At 43.1% G+C, this 23,705-nt stretch overlaps 1 protein-coding gene and 1 long non-coding RNA gene across 5 annotated transcripts in view; one reads left to right on the top strand and one right to left on the bottom strand.

Moving 5' to 3' along the window:
* Positions 1-479, top strand: part of LOC128345428 (uncharacterized) — a 53,129-nt gene extending 52,650 nt beyond the window's left edge. For all 3 annotated transcript variants that reach the window (XR_008316466.1, XR_008316465.1, XR_008316467.1), the window contains one exon: positions 137-479. This is a non-coding gene — a long non-coding RNA (uncharacterized LOC128345428). The remainder of the gene's footprint in view (positions 1-136) is intronic.
* The window catches only part of ERN1 (endoplasmic reticulum to nucleus signaling 1), a 101,140-nt gene that overhangs the window by 59,435 nt on the left and 18,000 nt on the right, over positions 1-23,705 (bottom strand). Inside the window, exon 2 of one of the 2 annotated variants that reach the window (XM_053297324.1) lies at positions 4,448-4,568. In XM_053297324.1, coding sequence (XP_053153299.1) covers positions 4,448-4,568 — 121 coding nt within the window. Of the gene's footprint in view, positions 1-4,447; positions 4,569-23,705 lie in introns of those variants that run through there. The other variant, XM_053297326.1, reaches the window with a different exon arrangement.

The raw sequence follows: 23,705 nt of genomic DNA, 5'->3' as shown, positions 1-23,705 counted from the left end.
TGTCTACTGAAGGTTTCACCATCTTACATTAATAAGCTGCCCAGAGAACAATTTGTTATGGGGTGGCTAACAAAGTGTATTATGATAATTATAACATCACTGAAGGTGGTGTATGTGTCTGTTCTCTCCTTTCCAGTGTTCTGTTGTGATACCCAATGCTTCAGCTATGGCTTCTCAGTCTTCCAGTATTCCTTTTCATCTCTGCTGGCTTCATGTATTCTTATTTAGTTTAAAGTACACCAGCGCCGACATCTCAATTCCCTACTGTAACTAAACCTAAGCATGTGTAAATGAAACAACAATGTATTCTTCCCCTGTTTAGCCCTGTCTCCATTTCGCTCCCCTTCCTCTGTTGTCTCCTAAACTGTATCTAAACTTTAAGCCCCTCAAGGCAGGGACCTGTCCCCTCATTCTTTGAAAACTGCCATGTTCATGGATAGTGCTATATAAACAAACAAACTTTAATAAAAGTGCACAAAGTTGAATGGCTTTCTGGTTTGGTTCCGTTTCTTTAGTTTCTTTTTTTTGGAGGGTCACATATTTAATTTGTTCCCCTTGGTGATGGCCACTAGTTTGGATGGCTTTAAAAGGGGCTCAGACAAAAAAGGGGCTTAGACAAATTCATGGAGGGCAAGTCTATCAGTGGCTACTAGTCTGGTGGCTATAAGCCACCTCCAGCCTCAGAGGCAAGATACCTCTAAATACCAGTTGTAGGGGAGTAGCAACAGGAGAGAGGGCATGCCCTCACCTCTTGCCTGTGGGCTTCTCAGAGGCATCTGGTGGGCCACTGTGTGAAACAAGATGCTGGACTGGATGGCCTTGGGCCTGATCCAACAGGGCAGTTCTTATGTCATACTACAAAGAGGAGAATTGAAATGACGGGATTTAGGAAGGAGCAATTTCTACAGTTGTGGCACATGAACAATTTATCTAACAAAGATTTCTTCACTCTGTATCCCTAAGTATATGTTAGGTGAAGCATGTTGCGATTATTTAACGATATTCCAGAGAAGCTTAATATTTGCAATTATTATGGCATATTAAAATATTATGGTATATTATAATATAACATAGGAACATAAGGGAGTCACAGGATTTGGCTGCAGCCTATTTTAAAAAGCCATAGTAAGAGTTAAAGAAGCATCGCAACTAGGAGAAACCAGGGGAAAGATATTATTTAACTGAAATTCGATTTTCTTCTACACCTAGAAGAGCCTGAAACGATCTATCTTTAATCATTGGTTGGCATCCTGACTAAAACAGTGGCATTGTACTAGCTAGCCGTGCTGAGCCTGGAGCTTGGTGTTCCAGAGCCCAGACTAGTGTTTTGCTAGCACAGCAAAGTAGGCAACATGTAGCAACATGTAGCAAACTCATAGTTTTTGCAGGGAATGTTTGCCCAAAAGTGCAATTCCAAAAATCTCTTCAATTTAGCAATCTACTTCCACCAGAGCAACTTTGCTCCTTGTGCAAGCACAGCATTAGCCAGGATATTGACCAATATTTTTTCCTTTCAACAAAGGTTTCAATAATATAAGCCATTTTGGAAGAGTTTCTAAAAGCAGGAGCTGTTCAGATGAAATAACTGAAAAATTACGCAGGGCATTACGCTCACGCAGGGCATACTGGAGCTTCCGGGGGCCACGCAGCCCCCAAGCTCCCCAGCCCCTGCTGGCTCCGTCTCGGAGCCAGCCATCATGTGGGCGGCTGATCTGGCCGCCCAGGGCTGCCTCCCCGCTCATGAGCGGGGAGAGCGGGCTTAGCCCGCTCTTCCCGCTCACTTCCCAAAACTGGGTCTCACGGATCGTGAGACCCGGTCCATACACTTACATACATATATATACAAAATATATATATATACACACACATACACACACTCTGTGTGTGTGTGTCTGTGTGTGTATATATATATATATATATATATATATATATATATATATATATACACACACACACACACACACACACACACTGTGTGTATATATATATACACATGTATGTGTGTGTGTATATATGTGTGTGCGTGTATATATATGTATATATGTACACTCTGTGTGTGTATGTTTGTGTATATATATATTTTTTGTGTGTGTATGTATATATATATGTGTGTGTATGTATGTATACACACACACAGAGTATACATATACAAACACACACACATATATGTCACCGTCAAAGATGTTGCTTCTACATTAATTCCACATTAAAAAGTGTAATGGATAAACTCAGTTTCCATTGTGTCCTAAACAAAGAGATTTCATGACATTAAGCCAGAACACAGAAATGCTTTTAAAAATGGTCCTAATATTACTTTCTTAATGTTCCCTTAGCACAGAGATCTGTGGTTTTTATAATATATGAAACTAAACAAACAAGTATTAAGCACCTTACAATACACTGATTGAGTAGACTGCATATAGATAAGGATCAAGATTAACTTTACAAAAGTAATAGGACTTTCTACCGAACTGGATTATCCTGTCTGACTGTTCAGATGTACTTATGATATTTTGCAATACATTTTATTTAAAACTGTGGATAGTAATTTAAGTAACTGATGTGTTTTCTAAGTCATTGCTAACTACAAGTTCAACAGCCCTCCTTGTTGGAATCAATTGTTTATCTACACATAAGAGTCAAAACCAGCAATGGATATAGTTGACCTAACTGATTTTGGGGATTATTTTACGGTATTTCAATTAACAAATACAATTTATTATTTGTTATTTTAATAATAAAATAAAATAATGACAATTTATTTGAAATTGTAACTTTTCAACATTTCCAGAAAAAATATTTCCAAGATAACAGTAGGACATGTGGTTAATAACTTTATTCATATTTAAGTTACAATCATGCAACTAGCTCATCAAAATCCAACAGCAAAAGCTGCATTATCAGGTGGCTCCAGCAAAAAAGGAATTTCCTTCATAAGAACGTCTTTTTATTCACAGAAAAGTAAAACAGAGCTAGCCCATGTAAGTGCCTCAGCAAATGAAAATTCTCTTTACGTAACATCAGGGAACTGACCTCTTACCCACTAAAGATTTTTTCCCCTAAGTTAAGGTCTTATCGGAGAAGCAAAAGAGTACATCCAGATGGCAGCTTCCCACACTCCTAGCTGGGAAAACAGTAGCAATCCATCTGGGCACACAGAGTTTTCAAGGCAGCCGTACGAACTGGCAGGACATAGTTTAGTCGAAAAAACTTTTCACGTTAAGTTGGAAGCCAAACTTGTCAGTGTACCCAAACTTGAAAATCAGAACCACGTGGATGAGTCTTAGACTTCTGGTAACAGATCTTCCAAAAGCGTGCTATTGGACCTCAAGCCCAGCATGGAGGCCCATTTCCAGTGGAATTAGCCAGCTGGACACATTTAATGGATTAGAAGTTGTTGTCATAATGATAGTACTTGCCTTAGAGCTTTTAAAACTTAAAAGTTAAAGACAGATATTAACAAGTAGTTCCGGTAAGAACTAATCTGCTACTTTCCTTTCACTATAATTTTAATTGATAATTACCATCTTCACAAGTTAGCCCACTTCAGCCTTAAACATTCACACGTCCACCAACTTGAATTAGGGTGGGTGACATCATTGCAAACTATGAGCTTGAGCCGTCCTTACGTGTCCCTAAACCTGTAGCAAATTTGGTTCAAATCATGCAGTTCACAAGTTAGCCCACTTTCACTTCAAATGACGCATCCGCCATTTTGTACTGGGGTGGATGACATCATCACAAACTACACCGTTGAGCTATCCCGATGTGTCCATACAGCTGTAGCAAATTTGGTTCAAATCGGTTAAACGGTTCACATTAGCTCTCTTGTGTCTCAAAGGTATACGTGTCTGCCATCTTGAATGGGGTGGATTACATCATCACAAACTATGCCCTTGAGTCGTCCTACTCCCTATGTGTCCTTGTTGTAGCAAATATGGTTCAAGTTGTTTAGGCGGTTCACAGGTTAGCTCACTTGCGCCTCAAATGTTCATGCATCTGCCATATTGAATTGTGCTGGATGACATCATAACAAACCATGCTGTTGAGGTGATCCCATGTGTCCCTACAACTATACCCAATTTGCTTCATATTGGTCAGGCATTGCGAAGTTGATAGGGGGACCCACACGCACACACACAATATGCCAGATGATCTCATAAGCTTACTGTCCTTAAGGAAAGTAGGCTAAAAAATCATGCAGATGTTTATGATTCTTAAGCTGTTCTGTGAAGAAGAGAGCTGACTTGGGCTGCAACCCTATGCACTTTCTTGGAAGAAAGCTCACTGAAATCAGTAGGTCTTAGTTACAAGTGAACACGCATGGGGTCAGGTTCCTAGGAAGGTAGGCAGGTTTTCCAATATCTGAAACAGCTTCCAAGATTATGTTGACTTTACAGTTATCAAAGTCAGTGAAGAGAAGGACAAGATGACTTCTCAAACTCACCTTCTTTTAAAGTCCACTTAATTGACCCTGTCCTCTTGCTGACAGCATGCAGATTCCCATCAAGAGTTGAAACAAACAACAATGTCTCTGGCAGAGTCACTGAATTCGCATTTCCACAGTTCTGGGAGGGAAAGAAGAAGAAGAAAATATACATTTAATTTATTGTTGACAGAGCTTAGTTAAATTATGGTAAGTAGCAAGAAAGATAAGAATTGCAACTTTTACCCCCTCCCTGTAATAACAATTTGCCTCTCCTATAAGACAAACACTCTGGCGAACAGCAAGTAATTTGGGTAGCTGACCTGCAGCCTTCATAGGTCTCTTGAGGGTCCCATGAGACCCCTAACCTTGGTCTTAACTGTACCTCCAACTGCTATAAAGACATGTCTAGTTTGTGCCTCGGCTTGGTCACGTTGGTTACTCAGGTTAGAGACAAGAGGAAAGCATCTGGAATGCTATACAACCACATTCACTTTGTGGAACATATTGTAGGATTTCAGAACAGAACTGAGAGCAACTTTCTAGGGATGTGCATGAGCTGTTTGTGCACTCCTTTGTGAGGCAGGGAGGGGTGCTTTTAAAAAACAAATAAGGAGATCCTTACCTGCTCACCCCCTCCCTGCTGCTTTCCCCCCACTGGTGCTCATTTCAGAAACAGCCGTGCAGGGCTTCAGTGTTCCTTCCTGCAGCCTCGATCAGCGTCAGCATGTACATGGCTGGGCTGCACGCACACCAGCCATTTGTGTGGTCGGAATGTCCACGCAAATGGCCAGGGTGTGTGCCAATGCCAATAGAGGCTGCAGAAAGGAATGCTGCAGCCCACCACAACTGTTCCTAAAATGAGCACCAGCAGGAGAAAAGCAGCCAGGAGGGGGTGAGCAGGTAAGAAGCTCCTTACCTGTTTTTTAAAGGCACTCCCCCACAGCTCATCAAGTTTGAATGCAGTGTTCAAACTGGTTCGGCGCTCCAGAAAGGGAGCGCCGAACCTATTTGTGCACATCCCTATCAATCTTCATTTCTCTCCAAGACAGAAAGATGGAAAAGGAGCTTGTTTGTGTTGGGGTGTGTGATTATTTAGCAAAGCACCAAGGAAGCTAACACTCCAGTTACAGAGTGCAGAGTTTAGTTGTTGCAGCTATTTAAGAAACATGCATAGAGATCAAGGTAGAGTCTAAACTAAATTGATTTATTGGTGAAGTGCATTTGAGATAGGGTTGCCATATTCTGGCTTTCCAAATCTGGGTGCCTGATTATCATATTATGTAAATTAGCTTGCAAACAATTTGCATATTATGCAAATCAGCAGCTACACTTTCCAGTTGACTTGTATTTGCTCTGGATATCTACCATTTTCCTTGACATATTAACAGCAGCAATAGAACAACAACAACAAAAAAATGAACAGCTTTTTAATTAAGGCTGTAATTCTGTACACACTTATTTGAGAGAAGATCTAATTGAAACCAACAGTGCTTACTTCTAAGTAGGCATGCATTGAATGTAAAGCCAAAAAAGTCCTTAAACATTACAATACACAGCCTAGTAGGCAGGCAGTGATTCACATCAAAATCAAGCTATGCTCTCAACTGCCTGATAGAGATCCCCTGCTGATAAAAAACAAAGGCAACATTCCTCAGGTGATTGCTGTACTTGTGAAAGTGAAATCCTCCCAGCAAGCCTCCTGTGCTCTTCCTCTCTTAATCCAAGTCCAGCGGTTGAGCAGAATAGTGACTGCACATTTTGCTCCATAACTCCGCTTCTACCAGGGCTAGAGCTTAGCTTTAAAAAAAGAAAAGAAAACTAAAATCCGGGCGAATATGGGTGGGCTAAGCAATACAGGTCAGATACTAAAAATCCAGGTGAAACCTGGAATTTGGGGGGGCCTGGCAAACTGGGGGGTCTGGAGAGAGAGATATGTTTCCATCTTCTCTCTAGGAGGAAAGGAAGAGGACTGACTCGCTAAAGGAAGTACCTGAGGAGTCAAAACAGGGTCATAGAGCAGAGGAAAGCAGGGACAGGTAAAGGAGACCCTCACTAACTACCTCTACTCCCAGTGCTCCTAGTGGTCATTAGGATAGTTGGTGCAAAAGGGCGATACACTGGAACTCCATCTCCAACAGACTGGGCACCTTCTACACTATAAGCAGCCACTGAGCAAGGTGAATGGCAAGGTTCAGTGATCAGGATGCACATTCTTGGTTTGCTTTCCACTGCCGCTTTTCCGACTAAACAGGCACTAGTCCAAGAAGGTGGAGCTACCACTGAATTTCCACTGTCTCTGATTCACAGAAATCTAGAGGAAGGCATGTAAGTTCCTGTTTTAAAAGGCCTTTATAGGGTTCTTATTGTTATTATTACTATTACAGTGAAGAAGTAAAACCATTTATGGATATCCAGAAAAGCAGAGGTACAAAATAAAGAGAACTGCCAGGAAGGAAACCGAGGAATGGTTAAAAATATAATTTCTTAAGATTATCGCTTTTCCATAGCTAAACCCAGAACCAAAGTTAAAAACCTACTTTGGATTTAAACTCCTGGCTCAAACCTATCAATAGTTTAGATTCCATATCATAGTGACTATCCACTGCAAAAGCAGCCCCGCCACCCAGGAGGAGAAACAGCCACCTTAGGCAGATTTGCGGGCACCATTCAAGGATGGCAGAGCTGGATGCAGACAAACCTAACTCCAGGTCCACAGCCCACTAGAAGGTTCTGCTGCACAAGCCCCTCCACAATGAGTGGGGACAGCAGTTCAATACTGTGCCTCAAGCAAATCAATGGGAGAGAAGAAGAGGAGTCAGGATGCCACTGGGTTTTTGTTCCTCTTGCACCCAAATGGCATAGGCCCTTCACTGCCGTGAGTGGCAATACCACTCAAAAGAGCAGAGTGAGTAGATTAATGTATTTTTCGTGGCTGCCTCAACCCTGTAATTCCCTTTCACCAAATGTTAAAAGCATCTTCTCCTCCTCCTCCTCCTCACAATCCACCCGGAAAAGAGAAGTGAAGAGCAAGATCCTGACCGTAATGCATTTTGTTACGAGTCTTTAGCTATCCTTAAAACAACTGTTTCATAAACTGTGTTTTATTGCTTAGCCACCTGCCACTTTTGGAAAGTTTCAGGAGTATATTTAAATTTCAAGTTACTATTGCAGGCAACATGAAACCAGTTGCACCTCTCAGAATGAGTCCACTCCCCACTAAGACTGACATTCTGGCGAACCTAGACTTCTATGCCACAACAGAAGTTGTTTCAGGACACACTAGAAAGTCAACAAAGCATCTCTGTTCTTGAAAGGTTGTGAGTTTAACACTGTAATCCAGTACAGTTCTTTAAAATAAAGTTGTTAAACAATTTCAACCCACACATCACAGATACATAATAAATAATGTATTATTATGAAGGGTTGAAGCACTAGGCATTGAAATTATGATGTAAAATAAAATCAAGTTAAACACAATATAGGTAACAGAACATTTATCTATGTGTCCAGGATTCTGTAAATTATATCAGAAGTAAAAAGTTACAGCATGCCAAATGACACCAGTAAAACATGACAATGTCCTATGCATGTCGACTCAGAAATAAGTCCCACTTAGTTCAACGGGACTTTTTCCTTCATAAGCGTGCACAGGATAGTAGATTTCAGAACCTCTTTCTACTAAAACAAAGAGGCTGTTCACATGACTGGACAGGCAGGGTGGCAGCGGGGAAGGCTGGTTGAACCTAACTCCCCCCCACCTCAGACAAGTGCTTGACTTGGCTGGGAGCGTGAACCATGCTCCCAGGAGATCCTTGCTGCTGCGTGGCACAGTGCAGAGCTCTGGAGGCCAGGACAATGCATCCCAGACTCCGGATAGTCCACAATGCACTGTGCGGCGTGTGTGATGCATTGGGGAATCCCCCCAGGAGATGGGTGCTTTAGGAGCCCATCTCTCAGTCCGCTGGGGCTGAATGAAGCCCACTCTGGGAACACACGGGAATGTCCAGGAACACACGATCCCAGAGCCCGAGTTAAGTTCTTACCTGAGCAGCGCCCCCCACTTTCTTTAGGGGGGGAAAGGGTTTTTCCCCCCTTTCTTTAAAAAAGTGCTTGCATGATGTGAAGATATATTGGTCCCTTGGAACACAAAAGAATGCAGCTTATTTAAGCATCCAGATATGCCTTCTGTTCCCTGCCATACTGTAGCTAAGTGATACATTATTTTTTTAAAAAAAACCAAAAATGTGTTTTCACAGTAGTATCAACCATATCTGTCCTATAATGTGTGAGCTGAAGATGTGTAGACAAATACACAGGAGACACACTACTACAAGTCTTGGTTAAGTATGTGAAGCAAAGATGTTAAGTCCTCTTCATCAACGCACTGACTTTAACATTAAGTGACTTAGAATGATGGGCAACCTGATGATAGACACCTTTACTTAGAAGTAAGTCTCACTGGCCCACTTCTTCCACAGTGCTACGGAGGCAAAAGCAGGGCTCTGTCCTCGCAGGGCAGCTGGAAAATAGCTGTGTTGAAGCCTTGCTCTACAGCCCTGCATGTGGGTGGAAAACAAAGCAATTTTCATTTCTCTCCCCTCCCTGCAAAAGCTTTTTTCTCTTCTAAGAATATCTCCCTGAGGATTGCAGGACCTCCTAGTAAATGAGCATAGGTCTACAACATTTTAAAACCGTTTAACCTTTTAAAGGTTCCTTTTAAAAGTAACAAAACTACTAAGGTCATTCATACAACCGATTCTGCTGCTGCTGGGGAGGGCTAGAGGGAAGGCAGGCGCCTATCTACCTTCTCCCACACAAACTGAGCTGCCGTCACCACTGCAGCTCATGCACCCACACAACTGGCGCGAGTTCTCCTGGAGTGGTGAGGAGGTGTGGAGAAACCCGGCTGCGAGGAGTGCAGTGCATTGTGGGAGCTCTGTGCTGCTTGTCCACTCCTTCCCTCAATTCTCAATTCTTCCCTCAATTCTCCAGCAGCCCGGGCTTCCACACGACCTGGGTGTGAGGCAGGAGGTGTGTGCATGCCCTCCTACCTCACTTTTAGCCTGGGTTTGAAACCCAGGCTACCTAGAGGACAAGCACTGGTGGGATTGGGAGCAATCCCAGGGGTTCTTACAACCAGCTCTTACCCAAGTAGGGCTGGCCGTGAGAACCGTCTGAGCCTTAAATGGAATATATCTAAGAGAATAATCTAGTAAGGTATGTTGTCAAAAACTAGATACAGCAGATGTAGGGGCACAGCTATAGTTGAACAAGGGCAGGGGGGACAGATGTCATTGGGTCCCTGAGGGAGAGGGGGCCCACCACCTGAATGACATCTGAGTTCTCCCCTCCACCTCTCCTCACTTTCCCCTTCGCCTCTCTGAAGAAGAAGGTGGAAAGGTGTGGGGGCATCTTTCTTTTATATCCCAGGGCCCACTGCAACCTTGCTATACCCCTGTCATGGTCCTTCCTGACCCTGCCGCCACAACTATCCAGACCGGACAATGAGAGCTCTAAGGATGAGGCACCTGGATGGACTCCATACCCCACTGAAGGACCATCACACCTGTGTCCCAAGGGGCTGATCAGGGACTCACCCTTGGAGCCATCTGTGCCTAGTGAGGATGAAGGGGGCTCAGAGGAGGGGGCACCTGAAGACACACCAGTCCCCGAGAAGCCACCACCACGCTCCAAGGACACGCCTCTGTCCTCATCCTCAGAGGACTCTCTTGCTCCTCAACCTACGAGAAAAGAATGCCATAGGAGTATGCCTCGCCATAGGAATGCCTTGCCGTAGGAGTTTATGCCTCAGAAATAAGTCATGGCCCCTTTAAATGGCTACACTCTTAGGAAGCAAGGGGAGGAGCCTCTGACTAGGACCATGGGACAGGACTATACAAGACCTCCGTTTGGGCTGAGCAGTTGCTGCAACATTGTTGTGGAAGTGCCTGTCCTGAAACCTATGCCCTGTTCTTTCTGATCCTTGTACTGCCTGACCTTGTTTCGGTTTGCTCCTGTGCATTGTCCTTGGCCTCTGATCATGCCTTTCACCTACTTCTGTGGATTGCTTTCTGGTGCTGGACCCTTGCCCGTGAGACCTTGACTTTGTTTTAATTCAATCAATAATCAATCAATCAATCATCTTTATTACAATCATAGACCAGAACAGACTGTGTTTGTCCTTACGGAATGACCATGGACTACTGACCCTTGGCTTGCCAATCTGGGCTTGAGCGTTCTCAGTGCTGACAGACACACCCGTGCCTGATGGACACGACAGCCCCTGAACAGAAAGGCCCTTTTTACCATCAATGGGATCAGCACTCATGGGATAACCTTCAAAACAGGAGCTCTAAATGGGTACACTGGAAACCAACAGTGCACATGTACAGTATATCTTGCTACCAGTTCAAGAATATGCACATTGTGCTGCACACACTTTTTTTAAATTTACATGGCACCTTTGTTGTGCTTTACAGAGTAACATAGACAAAACAGCCAGGTCCCTGCTCCAAGGAGCATACAGTCTACATGCCAATAGTAGGAGAAACTAGGCGAAACCATTGCAAAGAAGAAACATGGATTAAAAAAACTGTAGAGTTAGGCAATGCTGACACACCTTTTTCTGACTAAGAGTTAGGAAATCTTACATGCACACCAAACACAGAGGAGGACGGGTGTGATGCAATTGGAACAAAACCACATGTGGTGTTTCTAAAAGATGGCATTGGAATTTCTGGACCTTGTAGGTTCCTTCTTAGTTTAGAATGTAATGATCCTATTGGTGTTTGAGACAAAGTTCAGGACATTTAACCAGGCCAAAACAAACAAACTAACCGCAAACATCTTGTGTATCATTCATTCTTGGGAGCCTGCAATATACCACCAGATATTACCACAAAGACAATTGATTAACCACCTAACATCATGGCAATTAATATCCAGCATGTTTTATCTGGAGCTATAAAGAGCTATAAAACGACAGCCCCTACAAACAACACAGATTTGGCTCCTTTCAAACGTTTCCTGTTTCAAATTGAAAATTTGATTCATAAACAAGATCTTGCTTTTTGGAATTTGCCACTTACAGCTCTTGGGCAAAATACAACTACTTTTGTTCAGTTTGAACAAAATGGGAATTTGTCATCATCCCCAAACCACAGGCAAGTGGATTCAATCCACTTTGCTATACCACACACTTCTGTCACTCCACACTTTCTCCACGCTGGAGACAAGAACAGGAACTTTACAATACAATGAGCCAGCTGACACACAGACTTGCTCATGAGTTCACAGAGTGAAAGAGCCCTAGCAGAAACAGGATGCAAAAATCCTGGCTGTTAACTTTTTGTTTAACTACTACAACAGACTAACTTCTGTTTATATACTTTCATCCATCTGTCCAAGGTCACACCAAAAAGGCATGATCAGAAGCCTGTGAGCCAAATTCCTTTCTATAACCTAAAAATGTTCTTGGTTTGGCTAACTAACTGAATTCTCTATGTTATTCATATTGATCTTCCCATGTAAAGTTTCAAATGTATTTTTGTGTCATTAAAACCTCAGTGAATTATGATTCCACTTTCCTGACCTATAGTAACTTTTAAACTTACTGAAAGATTTAGGATATCACACAAAACCTTTTTCTTTGTAGGAACTATCAGTAAACAAATAAATAATGAAGCTAGCATATGGGTAGTTCCCATTCCTATGAAAGAAATTTCAGTTCTTCAACTATGAAAATAAAATGTCACTTATCCAGTGATATTTGTTTTGGCTAGAAGCCACTGCCTGAGATCTAGCCGGCAATATTTACTGCCAGAAACATTGTGTATTTTCCAAGAAACAATCCCAAAGTTAAGCAACATCACAACAGTTCCAATACTAGTTCATGAAATATTAACACCCTGACATGATGCACTTGTTGCATGATATTTAGTCCTCATAAAAGAAAAACCTCAGTCATCCCTTCAAAAATATTGCTATAAGCATTATGAAAAGACATTTCCCCCTAAAGAAATAACACTCTTTACAAAATACATTAAAGGTTCTGTTAAGATCTACAATTGCTTCTGTTCAGCAAACAGAATGCCACTTTTCTCACTTTGATCCTGGATTATTTTTTTATATTTTCAGTTATTGTCTCCATGTAAAGCACTGAAAGACATGCATTTTAGTCATTCTTATGTCAAGCACATGCAGCCTCACTATGATCAACATGGATGCACCTGAGATAGCAGAAGAATGTGTCCTCTTAGAAAGGCACCACCATTCAGGGGTGAAGGATCAGAATTTCAAAAAAAGGAACGGAGACAGCCATGGACCATGGTGTCCAATGGAATGGTGAATTATGCAAATAATGACACAATTACATTGTGTGGGTACTGTGTTCAGATACATTTCTGTACTATAGTGAGAGGGGGGGAAACACAGTGACCAAGCTCATATGATCCATCTGTTTCCGAAGCCTCAGATACCTGCAGTGGATAAAACAACTAATGGTAATTACATGCACATCTTGTTTAAAAAGTGTATTAAATTACCCTAAGATGTTTTATCCACTAATACAAACAATGCCATTACAGTTGTTCTTAAACACACACAAAACAATCTTTTGTAGGATGTTAATGCAGAAAAACTGCATTGTTTCCATAACAAAATATGCAGTGGGAGACACAGGTGACAGCAAAGCAGAAGGGGTAAAAAAATAGAGGGGGGGATGTGGTGTATGAGGCGGGCAGAATGGAAAGGAAGGACAGGATGATCAGATGTACAGCTAAAAGATGAACAGAAACAAGGAAGCAAGTAAAGAATGTTCATATTCATGATGTGCAAGTAAAAATAGCAGTGTTTTTCAAGGGATAACAGAGAGTTCTCATGTATGAGGATATAGGACTAAATATCATTCAGCGAGTGCGGCATATCTGCTAATTCATAGCTAGACAACTGCAATGATCACAAAGGTGTGCTGCAAAATATGTAATGAGCATGCAGCTAACATACAAATTAATTTGAACGACCAAACTCTGAAAAGCAGAAATATATTAAGACGTCACCCAAATATTCCCAACTGCACAGTGATTCTGGTGCAAGCTAATTTCACCCAGGAAAGTTCTCAAAATGAAACCCCTCTTTTCTCATTATATACAGAAGTTAACATTATTCTTTCAAACTACTTCTTCATTCTCCATAAACACAGTCATCCAGTATCTCATTCTCTGTATAAGTAACTTCAAAATGTAGCATTTGTCAGAAGAGGCAGGGATAATAACCTTTCACATGCAAGAAGATCCTACAGTCTGTCTGCAAACTCTGCGGTTGCTCATAGACAACCGATTCTGGCATTGCAACATATTTGGGGATGGGCAGAAAGGAGGATTTGGAAGATTTTCAGATAATACCATCAATAAGAGGAGGAACAAACCACAGTATCAGCAGATAGTACATACGCAACATTTAGCACAAATCTCTCTCTTCACTGACATTAGCAGAATGAAAGGCCAGGAGATATCCAAGCGAAGATTCTCCCATCATTCATTGGAATCTAGAGAGGCTGTGGTGTGCAGCAGCTGGGGCGCTCACTGGTCGCCTCTCCTACTGCACATTATGGTGTGCTGCTACAGAGTGTCCCTGGCAGCCTGGGGGCTTTGTGGGGAGGGCGGATACAGAGAAGGGTCTGGTGCCAGCAGGAGGAAAACTCAAAAGCTTCTGGGCACAGGGCACCACACAGAGTGCTTTGGACCCACAGCCATGGTGTTTCCAACGGTATCATTTTGTTGCTGTCCAAAGGTGGTGGGAAACTAGCAAGAAAGGAAAGGCAGAGCTGACCCACCCTTCAGCTACATCCCTTCTTTACAGCAACATTTCCCAGACACACTCCCACCATTTGGCGGGCATCTTGCCAATCCTACAGATAATTTGTATAGTGAACATCCAAGCACTAGCTCCCCATCTACACAGCCACCCCACAGCTGCTTCATGTATAAAAGAAAGCTCTCAGGGCAGGGGGAGAACCACAGCAGGGCCACACATAACCAGTAGTCCTGCTCTCCATTCGTGCCCAAGCTTGATGTTCCATGGCTAGTGGGTCACTCTCCTATCCGCCTGTGTTCTGTGAGGCTTGTTTGGACATGAGGCCCTGGAGGTTTTGGCACTCACATTTTCGCTCGAACCATTGTGCCAGTGCACATGAGTTGCTGCTCCTGCTGACGTGGATAAGAGTGTACAAAGTGACACCAAATGTCTTGTCCTTCTCGGGTACCCTCCAACCTAACTCCTACAAGGTCTCACATAGCACAACTGCAGCATCATGGATCTCTGTGCAAATGAAATGTCCCAGATCAGCGACTGTACTATGGCAAGCCTAGGACTCATAATGCTGAGCTTGTTGCAAAGGGTTCATGCACCCAACTCCACCCACTTTTTGGTACCCTCCATGTACCACAGCAATTTGGGGGGGGGGGACAGGTGGCCACTCCACAGAGCTCTGGTGCACACCCAGAAGCCCATCCAAGCAGAGACACCTCCTTTGACTTCAACATTGAGCAGTGCTCTGTGCAATTTAATGTCCCTTCACGAGCACCCTATAATGTTTGGAATGCCATAAATACTATTGCATTCCTAGGAAGCTGCCATCTACTGAGTCAGACCATTGGTCTATCTAGCTCAGTATTGTCTTCACAGACTGGCAGCGCCTTCTCCAAGGTTGCAGGCAGGAATCTCTCCCAGCCCTATCTTGGAGAAGCCAGGGAGGGAACTGGGAACCTTCTGCTCTTCCCAGAGCGGCTCCATCCCCTGAGGGGAACATCTTACAGTGCTCACACATCAGGTCTCCCATTCACATGCAACCAGGGCAGACCCTGCTTAGCTAAGGGGGCAAGTAATGCTTGCTACCACAAGACCAGCTCTCTTCTCCTTCCTGTAACAGAAGCAGCCACTCAGCACGGTTGATGCAAGACTACCAGTGATTCCAGCTGGGTTTGTGCAGAGCCATGGAGGCCAATGGGGTGTGCATGAAGAGCAAAGCTTGTTTATAGAGGCAACAGGACACTAGATACCAATTGCTGGGAGGCAGCAGCACCGGAGGGCTATTGCCCTCATGGCCTGCTTCCTGAAGGCATCTGGTGGGCCAATGGAGGAATCAGAATGCTGGACCAGGCAGACATTTGCAGGACAATTTTTACATTTGCATGGTCCTTGAGAGGCAGCATGGTGTAATGGTTAGAATGTTGTACCGGGATGACCTGAGTTTAAATCCCCGTTCATCCATGAAGCTCAATGGGTGACTCCGGGCCAGTCATGTATCTTTCAGCCTAACCTACCTCACAGGGATGTTGTGAGGAGAAACCTAACCATGCACACTGCTCTGGACTCCTCGGAGGAAGAGCCAGGATAGCAATGTAGAAAGAAAGGAAGGAAGGAAGGAAGGAAGGAAGGAAGAACACAAGAAATGCAATCTGTTTCTTTAGCTATTCCCAAGTCACTGGAACACAGAGGATATGTAGGGCAAATTCGGGTCTGGGGTAGAAGATTGGGACCCAATAATGCTCATAAGGCTAGTCTAAATGACACTGGGCAGTATCTAAGCTACCACATTGGTTTGCTATGAGGAGGTAAGAAGGCACAAAGGAGATGAGGCAGAATTGCATCCCTTTCCACGGACAGCTTCTGGTTCCAACGTTCTCTCAGTCAATTTGCCAGCATCATAAAGGTGTGTGCAGGTGACAGTCATTCTGCAAGCACCCTATCACCTAGCTGGGCAGGTGATAGATGTTAACCCTAATAGATGTTAATCCTATTCAATCAGTCTTGACTGGCATTTTAGCAAAAAATGCTCACCACTAACAGGACTATAAAAAAGACTTAGACTTTAGATGTGTAACAAAAGATGGGGCATAGTGAAAACCACTGTCTGCCATTGCCTGGCTTATGCAAAGCACAATAAGATCTGTTATGTTGATATTGTGCAAGGCCCCTTTGTACTAAAGGTGTGTCATGAGATTTCTAGGATTCCCATCTTTAGAATATAGCTATTAAACAGCTGTATCCAGCTTCCCTATAACAACTTGCAAGTACAGCTAGGGGTCCGAAAGCCTAAAATAAACATGCTGTTGCACATTCTGTGATCTAGAGATTGTATTTTTTAAAACACTATTTCAGAAATAGGAAAATAAACATCATGGGAATTTCAGGCACAGTAAGCTAGTAACAGCATTAGGCCTCCTGCTTCTTACATCAATAATCAATATGCTTTTTCAACCCTCAGCAATTTTATGGCAGTATTTATATAATACAAATTTGAAGCATTCAAAGAAAAAGAATTCTGCTAATATTAGTGTGAAACCTAGATAATGACATTATTCCTACTTTGAGCCTCTAAATCTTCATTGAATTTAACGATAATCAGCATTTAAAAACAATGAAGATGTTTGCACAACTTTCTGCCACAAGCCAGGTGGTATAAGACTGCTCACCAAAGATAAATGAGTCAGAAGATTTAGAAACATTAACTAGATTATGAAATCTACAATCCGATATCTGTTATTTGTGATATCTATCACATTTAACAGTAGGGGAAGAAATTGGGGCAGGTGAGAATAATTTCTGCATGCCTAAATCTGACATTATTCTCTGGCCAAAGACAGCTTTTAATTGTTATTTCTCAAAGATACAGAGCTAGAGATACAAAGCCTAAAAATACATCTTCTACTTATTATTCTTTATTACTAAACACTATTAACAATGCTGTATATTTTTATTGAAGTTATTATATTTTATATATGTGTAAAATACCACAGCAATTGTTCAAGAATGAAAGGTATTACAACTGTTAAAGCAAACATTTCCATAGTACACTAACCCTTTTTTCCACAAACCGCGCTGTGCTTTTCTAGAAAATGTTACACACATCAACCTCTTGTTATGTCTGCATTCTGATGTAACACTTTCTAGAAAAGCAAAACACTATTCATAAACAAACAGCAATGTATTGCAGAAATGTAGTCTCACAGGTATATATTTTCTATCACTTTACATCTGAATAAGTGTTCAATCATATTCTGGAAACCATTAATGCCAGCATCTTCATGACGTTATTGCACCACTGCTACTTATTAAATCCCTGTTATATGAAATGATATCAAGCATTTTCTGGCTTATACATGCCCATGTTTATGACAACAGTAACTGACCATTTATGAATTATTGGTAAGAGAAATGTAAACTCAAACTGCTACGGACACACTATACCTGGAATTAATTGCTGCACTGGGAAATTCAGGTTGCCACAATAACTGGGAGTGTCTTTCAACATCTCCACTTGATCACAACCTTCTCTATCAATCACAACTTAGACCTATTAGATAGTCTATAATTCATGGCTTTGTAATGCCAAAGATAGATGACTGCATTTATTTATTTGAAATCTTAAAATAAAATTTTCACTGTCTGCTTAAATGTAGAGAAGGCTTGATGGATATCCCCGGTGAGGGAGCTGCAAAGATGAGGCACCACCACTGAGAAAGCCCTGTCTCGGATGCACGATATCCAAAATTGTATCAGTGGTGGGCCAAAGTGCAGAACTTGAGAGGTGGGCTGCAGTGCCTGGGCAGGCTGTTCTGGGTGAAGGCAGTCCTTAATTTCAAATTATCACAATAATAATTTCTCAAATCACATGTGTCTACTTAGCAAAGGTATCACTGCCCCCAGATTACATTATTATTAATTATTATTATTTTTACATTTATATCCCGCTCTTCCTCCAAGGAGCCCAGAGCGGTGTACTACATACTTGAGTTTCTCTTTCACAACAACCCTGTGAAGTAGGTTAGGCTGAGAGAGAAGTGACTGGCCCAGAGCCACCCAGCTAGTTTCATGGCTGAATGGGGATTTGAACTCGGGTCTCCCCGGTCCTAGTCCAGCACTCTAACCACTACACCACGCTACATACCCACACAGAGAGCTGTCCTTGGTGGCTCCCCAGTTTCAGAAATCTATTCTCTTTGAGACTTGCGAAAACCCAAGCCTCTTTTGGAAACATTTGAAGAACCTCTTATTCTGGTGGGAAATTGGTGATTTGCTGGCAGTTGGAGATTTAACATTTTGTCTCTCTTATTTAGCTCAGTATTTTACTTGAGTATTTTCCAAGCAAGATTCAAATATTATTTATGCAACCAAAACCCCTACAGCTCAGCTGTAGCCCTCCAGCAGCTCACACTTATACCTTTCACATGTCCATATATGTTTTCTGCAGTTTATAAGAGGGCAGCATGTGCGATTGAGGCTGCAATTCTACATACACTTAACTGGGAGTCAGCAAATACAATGGAATTTACTTATGAAAAAACATGTAGAGGACTGGGCTGCACACAAATTACTGTGCAAAATGGAGGGGAATTCATAAGCATATGTGCAGCTGGATCCTATTATTCAGAAATAAGTGCAACTGAGATGAACGCAATTTACTCCTATGCATTCAGAAAGGTACCATTAAGAATACTTAAGATGGCTCTGAATTCCATGTGTTTTCAATATATTATTACCTAAACAGAGAATCTGGGATTATATTGATTAAAAAAACTAAATAAATAAATCAAAGCGCTTGCCAAATGCCGGTACTTAAAAAAGGATATAATGGATTTGCCCAGGCGCGTAACAATGATAGGGCAAGGGGAGACAGTTGTCTGGGGGCCCCACTGCCTGGAGGAGCACCCCAGAGGCACCTCATGTGACTCCCCATTGCCCCCTGCCCAGCCCCATAGCCTCTCAGCCACTTGCCCTCTTCGCCCTCTCTCCTGCTTGTCCTCCTGGCCGGCAATCGAGGCAGCAGGCAAGCTGCCAAGAGCTCCTTTTCTCCCGCCTCTCAGCTGATTGGCGGGTGGGCGGGGCTTCCAGGGAGGCCTCCGTGTAGGCCGCAGTGAAGCCTGAACTCGAGTAGGGCCCAAGCCAGCCAGCCAGGAAGGAGGAGGCAGCCAGAGTGTTCTCTGCAGCAGAAGACCCCTTGCTGCCCTGCTTAACCCAGACCAGCATTTGCCAGGTAGAGTGTGAACTCCTTTTTGTGGTTACCTTTCCCGCCCCCCCCCCCATATATAGGGATCTGCTTGCCATAGGGCTTGGATATGGGGGTGGGGGAGGAGGGTACGTGACGTCTCTGAATATTTATTTTGAAACAGCTTGGGAAATTTGCTGACTTTAAAAAAACTATCTAAAAAGTCCTATAAGTGGCTTGTTTCATGGCAGAAAATTGCAAAAACTTCTGGAACAGTATTTTATTAATTTTATTTATTCATTCATTCATTTATAAATGCACTTATGTTCAAGTTGTTTTGCAACCCAGAAGGTCTGAGTGAGAACTGTGAAGCATGTGTGGTGCTTTTATTTTATTTTTCTTGTGTGTGAACTGCTCCCCAATAACTTGCAGGGACTTCAGGGTCAATCTGGCCAACATGTGAATGCAGCACCTCCATTCCAGAGGAGATGTGTCTTAAAGGGCTTTAAAAGCCTCCTGTGAAAAACCTCCTGCAATCAAACTTGACTGAATTTGTTCAGAATTCTGGGAAAACAAACATAGGTTCACCCTGCATGGTTGAAAGTCTCCTTTGCTAATCTGCAGCGAGGGGCCCATTTTAATAATTCATCTTTCTAGTGTGTTCTAGGCATTAAATGTAAAACAAATGTATAGTACTCAATGTATATCACTATATATTGTGATGTGTGTGTGTGTGTATTCAGTGAAATGTATTTGCAGGCAGCATACTTATTTTGGAATATCAGACTTAAATCCTTGGGGGCCTGGGGTGTGCGGAGGCCCTGGACTTTGGGGGGGGGGGCCCATTTTAAAATCTTGTCTCTGGGCCCACTCCAACCTTGCTACGCCCCTGGATTTGCCTAATAGGAGTTCATTGTGCTTCTTTTCCGCAACATTACTAAAACTCCTGGAAACAAACCTTCAGCAGTTTGGCAATGCCACAGCCCCTACAGCTCCACTGAGAATACACTGTCCCATTTGACATTCAGGTAAAGCAGGATCTAATATTTACCACAGCAGCAAATCAGGGAAGTTGTTTATCAAAGGTGCAATCATAACCTTTAAGTGAAACCTGAGGGTGGGTGATTTTTCAAAATGTGACCAAGTTTCACCATGTTCCTTGGAACATTGTTATCAGATAGAGATTTAAACATTCTGTTTCCTTATTCCTTTAATCTGCAAACAAATTCCAAAGCATCCAGAGCTTCTTCTATATACACACTTTTCAAGTAATCATAATTGTCATGGACACAATCTTTAGCCATGGGCTTTTAGGTAAGACAGACAGAGTCAGAGACAGCCATGAAGCATAAGTTTAGACTTTCAAAAACCAAATACCTCCACCACCCAATAAGAGCCAATAAGATCGCTCCCACTGCACACAGAAGCAGCTGCTGTGGCATTGCCTCAGTTGCACATGTGGTTCTCACCCCAAGCCACAGGTCTTCAAACACATCAATAGGATGCTTCTTTCCGGTATTTATAAAATCTCCCTTTCCTCTCTGTGCTGGGGAAGGCGAGATCAGTGCCCCGCTTCTCAGCAATCACCTGTTTGTTGGGAGAAAGAGGAACTCTGCAAGTTTTATATTTGTAGCTTAATATTTTAATTGTGTCTTTTTTTACAATCTTGTTTTTAAATTTTGCTGTAAACCGCCTTGGGATTGTTTTAATGAAAGGCGGTATATAAATTTATCAATCAATCAATCAATCAATAGACTGTGAACCCTTCGGGGACAGGGGTCCATCTTATTTATTTGTTTGTTTGTTTGTTTGTTTTTTCTTTCTCTATGCAAACCACTTTGGAAACTTTTAAAAAATGGCATATAAATAATAATTGTTGTTGTCGTCATCAATATCATTGCTCTTGTGGATCTCAAAGCTTGGACCTTTGACCACCCATTTTTTAAAAATGAAACCACTGACTGATTAATAATACTTTGCTACTTACAAATAAAATATGACAGTATGTTAATTTTGCATATGTTGTATACGACATGTCCCACAGTGTAATGTGGGTGCTGCAGACTCACTCACATCACTGTGGGGCTCTAAATCACCCAGCAATGATGTTGTGCATAATTCTCAATGGAAACAGTGTGTGGCATGCTATTGCGCAAGGGTCCGCAGTACTGGTATTGCACTCTTGCACAGCAGTGTCATCAAGTGATTGAGAGTCCTGAAATGCTGTGGGTGGTTCTGCACCACCCATGTTATGCTGAGGGACGTGTCAGCCAGTAATCATAAGTAAATTCAGTAACTGACTTTCAAATTATTCATTATTGCCCGGTGCAATACACCCTAACCACTAAAAACCAGACGCCTACAACTAAATCTTTGGCTGGTGAAGTCCAACACATAGCCTTCCTCTCCCCGGCTACTTTTTGAATCAATCTCTCTCTTATGGCTCTCTCTCAACAGTCCATCCCTGATGCATGTCCTCAATGTCATCTGTTCCACCCCTCTCCCAAATGTTATCTATTCCACCCCTCTCCCAATCTTCCATCCCATCTATATCATGCGTGTGCAGCTGCCTGCTGGTCATTCATATTCAATTTCTCTCTCCCAAACTACCTCTCCCTGGCTTTCTGCTTCTCCTTCTCCTTCTCCTCCACCACCATCAACACATGTACTGTTCATGATGAAGCTGCACTGTCACAAGTGCAGTATGGGGCTACATTTACTTTTTTGTCTCCTTAAGCCTGATTTATAACTTCTCTGTTGCTGGTCTTTGACCATAATAACAGTATCTATCCATCTATCTTATCACGTCTCTAAGCCTGAAATGTTTAGCTCTCCACTTTATTAAAGCATGCATTGCTATAGCATATTAACATTTCATATACTGTACATTTATTTATTTATTTATTTATTTATTTTTGCATTTTTATACCGCCTTTCGTTAAAATATAGCCCCAAGGCGGTTTACAAAAGTTAAAAACATACAATAAAAACACAATAAAAACAACATGCTAAGAGTATAAAAACATATAAAAACAGGCATAAAACAATACAACAAATAAAAACACCCAGAAGCAGCAGTAAAAACGATTATGTAAAAGCCTGGGTAAAAAGCCAAGTCTTTACAAGCTTTCTAAAAGCCATGATGGAGTCCGAGGAACGAATGGCCACTGGGAGAACATTCCAGAGTCTGGGGGCAGCAACAGAGAAGGCCCTGTCCCGAGTGCACGACAGCCGGGCCTCTCTCATTGTCGGCACCCGGAGCAGGGCCCCCTCAGATGTCCTCGTCAAGCGGGCAGCAACCCTTGGGAGCAGGCGGTCCCTCAAATACCCCGGGCCCAAACCGTTTAGGGCTTTAAAGGTCAAAACCAGCACCTTGAATTGGACCCGGAAACGAACCGGTAGCCAGTGCAGCTCTTTCAAAATGGGGGTGATATGTTCCCAACGGGCAGCTCTGGATAAAACCCTCGCTGCCGCGTTTTGCACTAGCTGCAGTTTCCGGATATTCTTCAAGGGCAGCCCCACGTAGAGCGCGTTACAGTAATCCAGCCGTGACGTGACTAAGGCGTGGGTAACCGTGGCCAGATCTGCCTTCTCGAGAAAGGGACGCAGCTGGCGCACCAGCCGAAGCCGTGCAAAGGCACCCCTGGCCACCGCCTCCACCTGAGCTTCCAAAAGCAGAGCCGGGTCCAGTAGTACCCCCAAGCTGCGTACTTGCTCCTTCAAGGGGAGTGCAACCCCATCCAGAACTGGTAAAATCTCCTCATCCCGATTGGCTCTCCTACTGACCAACAGTACCTCCGTCTTATCCAGATTCAATTTCAGTTTGTTAGCCCACATCCAACCCATCATGGCCTCCAGCCCCCGGTTCAGGACATCCACCGCCTCCCTAGGATCAGATGACAAGGAGAGATAGAGCTGAGTGTCATCCGCATATTGCTGACAACTCAGTCCAAATCCCCGGATGACCTCTCCCAGCGGCTTCATGTAGATGTTAAACAGCATGGGGGACAAGACCGAACCCTGCGGGACTCCACAGGCCAACGGCCACGGGGCCGAGCAGTAGTCCCCCAGCACCACCTTCTGGACCCTCCCCTCAAGAAAGGACCGGAACCACTGCAACACAGTGCCTCCGATTCCCATACTCGAGAGGCGGCCCAGAAGGATACCATGGTCGATGGTATCGAACGCCGCCGAGAGGTCCAGCAGAACCAACAGGGACGCACTCCCCCTGTCTAGTTCCCGGCGTAGGTCATCCACTAGAGCGACCAAGGCAGTCTCAGTCCCATACCC

The sequence above is a fragment of the Hemicordylus capensis genome, chromosome 2 (assembly GCF_027244095.1).
Source record: "Hemicordylus capensis ecotype Gifberg chromosome 2, rHemCap1.1.pri, whole genome shotgun sequence".
In the NCBI taxonomy this organism is placed as follows: Eukaryota; Metazoa; Chordata; class Lepidosauria; order Squamata; family Cordylidae; genus Hemicordylus; species Hemicordylus capensis.
The sequence above is the reverse complement of the archived record's forward strand: the minus strand, read 5'-3'. Positions and strand labels throughout refer to the sequence as shown.